Source organism: Coffea arabica, chromosome 10e (assembly GCF_036785885.1).
Source record: "Coffea arabica cultivar ET-39 chromosome 10e, Coffea Arabica ET-39 HiFi, whole genome shotgun sequence".
Lineage (NCBI taxonomy): Eukaryota > Viridiplantae > Streptophyta > Magnoliopsida > Gentianales > Rubiaceae > Coffea > Coffea arabica.
Window position 1 is genome coordinate 8,957,842 of NC_092328.1, and position 11,177 is coordinate 8,969,018.

At 37.7% G+C, this 11,177-nt stretch overlaps 2 protein-coding genes across 2 annotated transcripts; both read left to right on the forward strand.

Annotated features, from left to right (window-relative positions):
* The first annotated feature begins 1,759 nt into the window (after window positions 1–1,759).
* LOC140014939 (probable serine/threonine-protein kinase At1g54610) lies at window positions 1,760–8,454 on the forward strand. Its single transcript, XM_072066629.1, has 8 exons — window positions 1,760–3,477; window positions 4,091–4,375; window positions 4,676–4,993; window positions 5,616–5,843; window positions 6,120–6,220; window positions 6,826–6,928; window positions 7,019–7,318; window positions 7,813–8,454. The coding sequence occupies exons 1-8, from the start codon at window positions 3,010–3,012 to the stop codon at window positions 8,011–8,013; spliced, it is 2,004 nt and encodes a 667-aa protein (XP_071922730.1). The 5' UTR covers window positions 1,760–3,009; the 3' UTR covers window positions 8,014–8,454.
* A 74-nt stretch (window positions 8,455–8,528) lies between these two features.
* On the forward strand, window positions 8,529–11,082 carry LOC113711732 (potassium channel AKT1-like). Its single transcript, XM_027234918.2, has 7 exons — window positions 8,529–8,544; window positions 9,072–9,451; window positions 9,578–9,823; window positions 9,900–9,998; window positions 10,130–10,162; window positions 10,295–10,480; window positions 10,628–11,082. The coding sequence occupies exons 1-7, from the start codon at window positions 8,529–8,531 to the stop codon at window positions 10,739–10,741; spliced, it is 1,074 nt and encodes a 357-aa protein (XP_027090719.2). The 3' UTR covers window positions 10,742–11,082.
* The last annotated feature ends 95 nt before the right edge of the window (window positions 11,083–11,177 follow it).

The following is an 11,177-nucleotide window of genomic DNA, read 5'->3' on the forward strand; positions in this document are numbered from 1 at the left end:
CAAGTGAACAAAGGAACTTCATGGTCCATCAAATCTTCAAACTTAGCTTGTTCCTTGCTTGTATGGTGAATGATCAAGGCTCGTAAAGCTTCCTTCACCCTCTTGGATCTTGATCTTGTCATCGGACCGCCAATGTGGACCAAAGGATCCTTGACCCAAGGTTGAAGTTAATTATTGCACACCCGTATCTGCATCAATTGTTCTCCTTCAAAAAAGGTCGAGAGAACGGATACGAATAGATGATTGTAAAGGGTTTGGTTGTTGTCAGAGAGCATGTATTTGAGTTGAAAATCTACGGTGTTAATGGCCGCTAATTGTTGTTTTTGGGTACTAATAAATTCTTACATACCCAAATAATAACCACATAAAACCCTACCTCTTGTAACTGTACTTCCTCTGGTTGCATTCGCCATAGCCTTTCACATTCTAGGACACACTGTTGGAAGTCTACTTAGGACGTGTATCATTCCATATTCTTAGGAATTTGAACTAAGATCAATGAGAATGATTGAAGAACTTTATATGTCTGAGGCATCCAAGAGAACAGGGAAATGAGCCTATATTACAATTATAGTCGGATTAGTCTTTTTTTTTTTTTTTTTTTTATCTACTGGCTGATCATGGCATTCTGATGGGGATTGATGATATAACTAGTTTGGATTGCCCAAAAAAAAAAAAAAAAGAAAGAAAAAAACTAGTTTGGGTTGTAGTTTAAAATAGTCTTTGCTGGCTCCTGTGTTTTGTGCAGATTTTCTGTAGTCAATCATCGTCTTATCAACAAACTTAACTTAGTTCACCAAAAAAGTGTTTCGTTCTCAGCTCAAGCGTTTTATAGAGGTAACAAAAGAAAAAACCGCTATAATTTCACCTTAACTATCTAATTTTGATGAGGATGCAAGGAAAATTTGAATAAAGCGTAGCAGGAAAAACATAAAATATTTACAAACACCATGTGAGCATGAAAAACTTTGAAATACATCAATTTGCGTTGTGCTGTTTAGAAATAAGTTTACAAAAACGGTACTCTAGCACTTTTGAGATGTAATGTATGTATTATGAAGATGATTAAGAAATGTGGTTAAAGCATATTTCAAGAAAACAATGGCCAATCCAAAAGACATTTTTCGCTGGAATGTTGCATAATATAAGATGTTAAAAGGATTTCAATTTTAATTCTTTAGGAGAAAAAAGAAAAGAAAAGGACTTAGTTCTTTCTTATATTGAATTTGTCCAAAAAAAAAAACTGAAATAGAGTATACTATTAGTTTTACGAGTAACTGATTACCGCATAGGTAAAGATATTTAATGAAAAAGGAAAAAAATAAATATATCTTCTCCAAGATCTAACTGAGGGTAAGAATTTTAACCAGCTACATCCCTAAAATCCAACTTCATTGATAGTGACTTTAGTCAGGAAATCATGGCCACTGATTCGACTTTCAAACTTTTCCCTTTTCTCTTATGCCGCTTGAATTTTTTTTCTTAAAGCAAAAAAACTATCAGGCTTGTGTTCCTACAAGGTGGCTAGGATCCCTTTAAATAATAATAATAATAAGGAAGCTATTTGTAGCCCGTAGGCCCTTGATTTGGTCAGAGTGGACTGTTAGATGGAATTAAATCAATTGATCGGGGTTACTCTAAAATGTCACAATGAAAAGGACTAAAAACAAAATTACTAAACTTAAAGACCCCCAACCAACAAAAACACAAAAGTTTGGCTTCTGTGGTTTACAGTTACACCATGGAAATCTGACTGGATTCCACATGGCATTTAAGGAGAAAATTGGGGCCCCAATATCTCATGCTGGAGCATGCGTCTTCAAGTTCAAGTTGCTTCAGTCCTGATCTTAATCTTTTCTTCAGTTCTTCGACCAAATTCACGCAAACGTTTTGTCAGAGGATGAAGATGAAGATGCATTCACAAATGTGAAGAAAATTTCGTTTAAGCAGCTACTGAGAAGCTTAGAAGGAATGCATGCACCAATTTACGTTGCCGTTTTTAAGGAAAGAAGATTCCAAAACGGAAATGCAATCTTATGTATAATCTGTCACAACTTTAACAACCTATGGTTCCTCGCATTTGATGGGCACCCCACAAATATTCTTTCCTATTTTAATAATTTCTCTCAATTTCCGGACTTGTTGCCACATATTTTTCAATAACTTTATTGCAATGGCAAGAACTAACAAAGAATTTTGTTTTGTTTTTTGAATAAAAAAGTTGAATTTCAAGGAACCAAAATTTTTTTTGGAACCTTCAATTTCCCACTGGGCTACATTTCCTCCTGGACCAGAGCTCTTCATCATCAATTCATAGGCTAATGCAATTGAAACATGATTTTCATACTGGATTCTGGTCTGGGTATCTAATATAGTTTGACTGGATGATCTTTTCTTCCATAAATTATTTTGGAGCTTCCAATTCCCTGAGTCTCATTTTTTGGTTGAATGTTTCCCTTCTCATTGAATTCTTTGCATAGGTTCATTTGAAAATTTGGTGATGCTATGTAAATTCTTGCAGTCCATTCTTGTAAATTCTTTTCTCTCAATAGATTATCTAATTTTATTGGAACAGCAAAAGGTTTGGAAGTTTTGCATTTTATCCATCTCTCCCTCCCATTCTTTTGAAGATTGGCCTTCCTGGAAGGCTCAGAATTTGGGATTTTGAAGAAGAAGTTGGAATATTTTTGAAGGCTGAGGGGTTTATTTTGGCTTAGCCATAGCCCAGGTGCCAAAATTGTCAGAGGAGATTTTGGAATTTGGAATTGATTTTCAGGTGTAATAGGAGGTGGAAAGTGATCATGCCTGTTTTAGGTATCAATCTGTGGTTGGCTGAATTTTGCAGTGGTTTGATATCAAGTGATCCTCAATATTAATCAGTGCATTGCAGAAATTGAAGCCATGTTGAGAATTAGAAGTGCCATGATAACATAACCTTTGGCCTTGTATGGTCCATTAAATATATGCAATCCATCTGTTTGACAAAATAGCAGATTTTTTGGGAAATAAATGGGCTGCATTTGCTCAAAAGAATCTGCAGATGAACCCATACACGAGAAAGAAAAACAGCCAGAGGTAAGCAAGTCCTCAGTTCAGTTGGTTGCTCCCTCAGCCAGAGAGGAGGTTATTGTAGGAGTAGCTAATCCAAAAAATGAAGACTCTGTTACTTTAAAACAACATTTGTCATCTCCGCCAGCAGAAGAAGCGAAGGGATCTGTTCAGCCAGGAAGACTTGAGGACGATGGAAAGAGTAGAATCATTGAGAGGCCAAAGGCTGGCCATCATCAGAGGCGTTTTTCAACCGATATGGGGATGCCTCAATTGCAGCAACCAATGTCGAGGCTTTTAAGTGTGCCACACGGTGCAAGAGGTGAACAGGCTGCGGCTGGATGGCCATCATGGCTGACTTCTGTTGCTGGGGATGCCATTCAAGGGTGGGTTCCAAGAAGTGCAGAAACTTTTGAAAAGTTAGACAAAGTCAGTCCTGAATAGCCTTTTCCATATATATTATTTCTTTTTAATAATGCCTAAATTTATCCGCTCTAGTCTAGAAGTATCTGCTGTTTCCAGTATTTATTACTTTGATTTTCCCCATGTTCTGACATTTTGTTCTTCAATATTCTTTTCAACATTTGGTTGGTGATTGTTTCATGATTGTTCATGTGATCACTCACTCTGTGTTTGGTTAATTTCCTTCCTGATCAATAACTTTTTTTATTATAAATTCGGGACACCTTTTTTGCATCTCTCTCTTGTTTGATAGTTTCAAGATTGTCACAAAATTAACATCACAGAAAACATTCCCAGATATGTAATTTTTGGTATAAAAGAGGATAAGATATTATGCAATTAGAGAGCCATGATCAGAAGACTTGAGTGTTGAAGAGTTTACATTTTTAGGGCCACATTGGCCTCTGAAGCACCATTCAAATTGTTGAAATGGCCAATAAATCCAGGATTGGTGCACATACTTTCTGAATCCTCAACAATAAAATCATGCAGTTAATCATATATTCCATGAAATGATTTTGAATATCTAAGATCTTACTACAGATTAACTTTTAAAAGTTCACTTGTGAACTTTGTGCAGATTGGCCAAGGGACATATAGTAGTGTATACAAAGCTCGCGACCTTACAAACAATAAAATTGTGGCAATGAAGAAAGTAAGGTTTGTTAACTTGGATCCAGAAAGTGTTCGTTTCATGGCAAGGGAAATATGCATTTTGCGGAGACTTGACCATCCAAATGTCATGAAGCTTGAAGCTCTGGTTACATCCAGGATATCTGGAAACCTATACCTTGTATTTGAGTACATGGATCATGACCTTTCTGGGCTCGCAACAGCACCAGGGGTCAAATTTACTGAAGCACAGGTACACCTTTCTCTCCTTTTGGCATATTGGGGGCATCTGTTGTTATCAACTTGCTGTTTACCTGTGCTTAATCCTCAACTATAGTCTTGCATGGAACTGATTCATATATAGCAAAACATGGATTTTTTTACCATGAACCCAAAGAAGCCTTTGTAATATGCCTGCACTTTGTTAAAAGAAGAACTAGAGTGGGGTGTAATGAATGAACTGCAATGGATCATCATGGCAATTATGTTTCCACTAATCCACTTTGTTGCATCATCTTTCTTTCTCATATGTCTCTTTCAAACTTAATTGCAGATAAAGTGCTACATGCAGCAACTGCTTCATGGACTTGAACACTGCCACAGTCGGGGGGTCCTTCATCGTGACATTAAGGGTTCGAATCTATTAGTTGACGATAATGGGGTGCTAAAAATTGGAGACTTTGGTCTGGCTACATTTTTTCAACCCAACCAAAAGGAGCCATTAACTAGTCGTGTTGTAACTCTTTGGTACAGAGCCCCTGAACTTCTGCTTGGTGCAACCGACTATGGCATAGCAATAGATATGTGGAGCATTGGCTGCATCCTTGCTGAGCTCTATGCTGGAAAACCAATTATGCCTGGGAGAACAGAGGTATTTCTTATAGGTGTTTAAGGATGCAATCTGATTTCTTCTTTACCAATTCTATATCTATGTCGCGTTGATATGTAGAGAACATCGAAAGATTTAATTTAAGTTGAGAAGGACTAAATCTCATCAGATAAAAGGATCCTTATTCCTCTGTAAGTAACCATTCATCCATATGATTTGGCAAGACCTGTCAGATTACAGAATGTCCCTAGTGAAACAATGAAATAGCTGAGTGATGGAATAATTTTTAATGTTTAGCACAAGTAAATGGACATTTTCACAACTTTTTGTGAATTTCCTTGTGTACACAATGCGTCTTTTGACATTAGGTTTGGGCGTCCAAACACATAACTTTCATACCAAAATCAGATTTTTGAACAGTTGTCTTATGTTTTGAAACAAATTGCATGTCTTTACGTGTTACAAGGCCTAGGCCAGAATGTTTTGTTTGGTGAAGTCTTGTGGTATTCAAACTTTGCATCATAAAATGCAGCAAAACTGATAAAAGTAAGTCGATCACAAATCAAAGTATCAGGCCAAGAAATGGTTAATTGTGGTCAGATAACTGAGTTTTCTTTATTTTTTTTCATCTTGTTTCTAACTGAATTTTTAAAATGACTGCTAGGTTGAGCAAATGCATAAAATCTTCAAGCTATGCGGTTCACCTTCTGAGGAATATTGGAGAAAGTCAAAGTTGCCTCATGCTACTAGCTTTAAGCCCCAGCATCCATACAGGCGCTGTGTGGCTGATACATTCAAGGACTTTCCTCCACCAGCTTTGGCTCTTGTAGAAACACTCCTGTCTATCGAACCAGAGAAGCGGGGTACTGCTAAATATGCACTGAATAGTGAGGTAATACAATAAAATAAATAGTTCTATTTAATGGCAGTATATACATGTTTCTTTTGCTTTTGTTCTGCCAATTATTGTTGTAAAAAATAAAGAAACAATAATTCGCCAGACTCATGGAGATACTAAGCTGTTTCAATTAGGTGCTGGAAATCATAAGTTAAACAAGAAAATTGATCCTCTAGAAGTTCAAAATTACATATACTTTTACATCATTATGTCACGTTATCATTTTGCAGCTAATTTTAATACTTTTCATTACTTTTGTATCTTTATCAGTTCTTCACGAAGAAGCCTCTCCCTTGTGATCCATCTAGTTTACCAAAATATCCTCCAAGCAAGGAATTTGATGCTAAACTTCGAGATGAGGAAGAAAGAAGGTACGTATAGATTCATGTGTTATTGTTCTGCTTTTTATTGTCTAATAACATCTGAGCGTGAAAGGTTTACTTGGTTTCTGACCTAATTATTTCCCTGTGATTTGTCTTGCTTTCCTGCAATATCTTCAACTTGCCTTGTATAAGCTCTAAGCTCAGAATTTGGACTATAACATTTAGGATCAGAGTCCAAGTTATGTGGAAAGTAGGCAGTAAAAGAGATTCAGAGAGACATACAACAAAAATTGATTTCTCTTCCCTGTGTCCACTTGTATATTGTCAGCATACTCTATTCAATATTGAAGTGTAATTAGAATACCGTTTAGTAGGTTCTTTCTCAGAATACATAAAAGCTTATACTATAGCAGTACTTGAGCCCTTTTCCATCTCCTGCAGACCATGGTGGCCTATTTTGCTTCACGGTACAAATGCGCAAAGTTATATAGTTCACAGTTAGAGAGAGAGAGAGAGATAGAGTACTTCTTGACTAATCAGTCATCAAATCTATTTGTGTTCGACTTTCTACTCCACAAGAGACTGTAATTTCATTTGATCTCAGTTCTTGGTTTCTCGACATTGCTTCATGTGTATGATCTCCCTGGTTTCAGGCGAAAAGCTGAGAGCATAAAAGGACATGGAGATGTATCTGCAAGGAAGGTTTCAAGAGAACCGACTGCCGTAAACACACGAGATTTTAGTACTCAGGGACAGGTTTCTTTTCTGCTTTGTACATTTAGGAATGAATCTATTCTTTTTCCTTGGATTTCTTAGGTTGAATACATAAATCTTTTGACACACCAGGGACATTCAAATAAGTGCATTAGTGTAAGATTAAATACAATGGAGGATAGTGGAGCTGGCTTTCCAATTGAACCACCTAGGGGAAGTAAAAACGGATTCTCTCACTCAACTTCAATGATTCATCCAAATGCAATTGGTGCCTTCAAGAGTACAAAACAGGGGAATGAAGGTGGTACAATCTCAGGTAGTACATATAGCCATTCACAGCATGACAGATCGATAAAAAAACAGGGTTCTCAGAAGTCTCAAGTTGTACCGGGCTTAACAAGCAATGATATACTGTTGAGACAGGCAACACTGGTACGTTTTATGTCATTTCAGCTTTCAATTTTTCCTGTGTTAAGTCAAAAAGTTTCTAAATTTTAACTCTGTATCATTCTTCACATGCCCTCTCATTTGAACCTCCTAATTTCACTATTACGCAACTCTTTTCATGAGTCGAGGAAAGCCCAGTTATGTGCCGGTTTTGAAGCCAAATTTTATATTTCTGCTTCATAAATTAAAACCTTTTGTCACCATCATTTGTGCGTTTCAAACATTCATGTCTTAGCATATAAAGGCTCTTAGCATATGCAGGTATTGTTATGCCAGACAGGCGAACACAATGTAGATAAACATACATAATCATGTCATTGTTTAACCATGTGTCATATCTGCAAGTCTGAGAGGAAGCACATCGATTGGCACAGATTTAAGATGACAGTATTTCTTATGTATCCTTTTACTGCTGACTCTATCAGTTTTCCTCTTGGATTACATTGGAACCTACTGAGTTGACTTCTCTGTCATTTTAGAATTCTGGATCACAAAGAACCAGGATCCACTGCTCTGGGCCATTGGTGCCTCCGGGAGGAAACATGGAGGACATGCTGAAAGAGCATGAGAGACAAATCCGAGAGGCAGTTAGGAAAGCACGGCTTGAGAAGGAAAGGACCAAGAAGAACTTATATGCTCACGAGCAGTCGTTTCACCAAGGAAATTTTGGATATAGATAGCACTAAAAATTTCTGGCCTTGTTGGACAAAGGTACAAGCTGGCTAAGTTTTGCTGTTCAAACATTCTCAAGGGGACCGAGAAAGGCAGAAACACATGATTTGTCATGCTAAAGAGAAGAAGCTCTTCTGGTTTTATTCACAGTAGGAGCTTGACATTCCTTCTGGGGAATTGGGGGAAACGTTGCAAATTAGATGTAATTGTACCTCGTGGGTTGGGGACTTTTCCTACTTGTATAGTTGGAAGAGGTGGTTCGGTTCATGTTCATAACAGATGCTATTTCATACCATGTACATTCCTTTTGCGTAGTAGCTAGCAAACTGTAATAGTGGGAACAAAAAGAGAGAAACGAAAATTAGCTGTCTGGAGCATCTAAATTCTAAAACCACCCCTCCAAAACAATATTTAAGAACAAAGGAAAGAGTACATGCCTTGTAAATTTAGCTCTGCCTTTCATTTCTTTCCTTTTCCTCCAAAATCAATAATCTTTTCTATTTCTATCTTATTTAGCAAGTCAATGCATACGCAAGGAGGTATGCATCTGTATAGCATACTGCAATTAGGCATGCATAATTGCCTTCAGAAATTATAAATCAAATTAAGAGAATTCATGTTTTGTCTCCAGACAAATGCTTCTTGAACCGGCAGTGTATCAAATATTAATCCATTGTTTAATTATCCATCAGAATCATAAGCGTAAAAGGAAGTAGAATAAGAACTGTTTTAGGACGTAGGCTACTGCACAAGAACATAAATCGGCCATGCCTTCCTGTCTTAAGTCAAGAAAAGACCATATTGTTGGAAAGTAGGGAAAAATCCATTTTTCATCCTCAAACTTTGTGACTAAGACATATTTGGTCCCCAAACTTTTTGACCAGACATATTGAGTACATGTATTAACTATTTTTTTGCCACATTTAGTCAAAAAACGGGAAAATTTTCAATTTGGACGGTGAAACCCACGTGGCCGTTAACTTATGCATCGGGAATCAATGCAAGTCAGACTAAAGTCCACACATTCTCTTTCTAATGCAAGTCGACACAAAATGTTGACTAAAAGTACACTCAAAGTCTAAGGGTGGAGCTCTTTTCCTCTCCAAGTTTATCTCTTTCCCACCGAGCTTGTGGAGTGAAAAGCTGCGTGAGATTAGCAGAGGTGGGTATCTGCTTGCTGCTCGTTATCACAATCACAAGAAGACATGGATTGGGGCTTCTATGGGGGACTTCCTTCGGGAAAGTCTGTGGATCCGTTATGTAACCTCAATGTACTGGTCCATCACTACTCTAACTACAGTTGGTTATGGTGACCTACATGCCGAGAATACGAGAGAGATGATCTTTGACATCGTTTACATGCTCTTTAACCTGGGGCTGACAGCATATTTGATAGGAAATATGACCAATTTGGTTGTTCATGGAACCAGTAGGACCAGAAAATTTGTGAGTAATACCTATACATTGTTTTTTTGTGATTTCTTAGAGTCAAGTCTAAGTTTAGGATATTTATGTTAACTGCTTGCACATGATCTTCAATTTTAATGAGGCCGTGCATTCATACATAAACAGAGAGATACCATTCAAGCTGCATCAAGTTTCGCTCAGAGGAACCAGTTGCCTCTTCGCCTACAAGATCAGATGCTCTCTCACTTGTGCTTGAAGTTCAGAACTGACTCAGAGGGGCTGGAGCAGCAAGAGACTCTAGATTCTCTTCCAAAAGCCATCCGGTCAAGCATTTCACATTTTCTCTTTTACTCCCTAGTGGATAAGGTGTACTTATTTCGTGGCGTGTCCAACGACTTGCTCTTCCAACTGGTAATTCTTTGGAACGGTAGAACATTTTCACTTTTCAAGTTTGAGGCCTTATAGCATATACTTCCTATACTGCCAGGTTTCAGAGATGAAAGCTGAGTACTTTCCTCCCAAGGAGGATGTAATTCTGCAGAATGAAGCTCCAACAGATTTTTACATTATTGTGTCAGGAGCAGTGGTAAAATTGGGCTTCCTTTTTCATTGTGATTTATCGAAAGTCATGTGCTTGTAATTTGTTACCCTCATTTGGACTTGTAAAAAAGCTGTTGACTCATAAATGCCTGCTGCTGATGTTTGAACTGCTCACAGGATTTACTGGTTTTCAAAAATGGTGGCGAGCAGGCAAGTGCAATGCATATGCTCGGATCAAATACTCCCCCCTTGTTTTTCCCTGGACTAGACTATCTACTTCAACAAATAATGAAAGATTTAGACTTTCCTCTTATATTGAAGATGTTGTGACTGAATTTTCAGATTGTTGGGGAGGCAAAAAATGGTGATCTCTGTGGTGAGATTGGGGTTCTTTGCTATAGGCCTCAGCTGTTCACTGTACGAACAAAAAGACTGAGCCAGCTATTGCGACTGAATCGAACCACATTTATGAATATCATTCAGGCCAATGTTGGAGACGGGACCATTATCATGAATAATCTCCTTCAGGTCCGTCCGTATGCTTCGTTAACTGGAAGACGATTTTCAATTTTGATTGAAAATTTTCGTTACAAGGTCCTTTTGGGTTCACTACTGCACACACTCTGTCATTGACTATCATTGAATTGCTTTTGGCTTTCTTCATTGGTTGCGCAGCATTTGAAGGAGCTAAAGGATCCAATCATGGAGGGAGTGCTGATAGAGACAGAGAACATGCTAGCTTGTGGAGTGAAAAGCTGCGTGAGATTAGCAGAGCTCCTAAAATTATGATTTGTATTATCTTGATGTTGGCCATGCTACTTATGATCTCTGTTGCTGGGAAAAATAGGGGACATGCAAGAGAAGGAAAATTGGTACTAAGCTTGGAATGAGTTACCGAATCTGGGGGTGATGACTGTGGTTCGTTCCTTTCATGGGGCAGAACTTTGACTGAATTTGTAAATGTAGAAATAGGATGCTTTCATGGGGCATGCCTTTCCTAAAATCTGCACTATCATATGTTTCATGGGGCATGCTTTGTAAACGTAGAAATAGCATGCTTTCATGGGGCAGAACTTTGACTGAAGTTGTAATAAAATCTGCAATCCCATATGTTTAGTATATATTCTTTATTTCATGCTTTTCCTATTATTAATTGCGTGAAATGGTTGTTGTGCATCTTCATATATGAGATTGTGTGATATGAAGATTGTGTTATCTCCTCAGT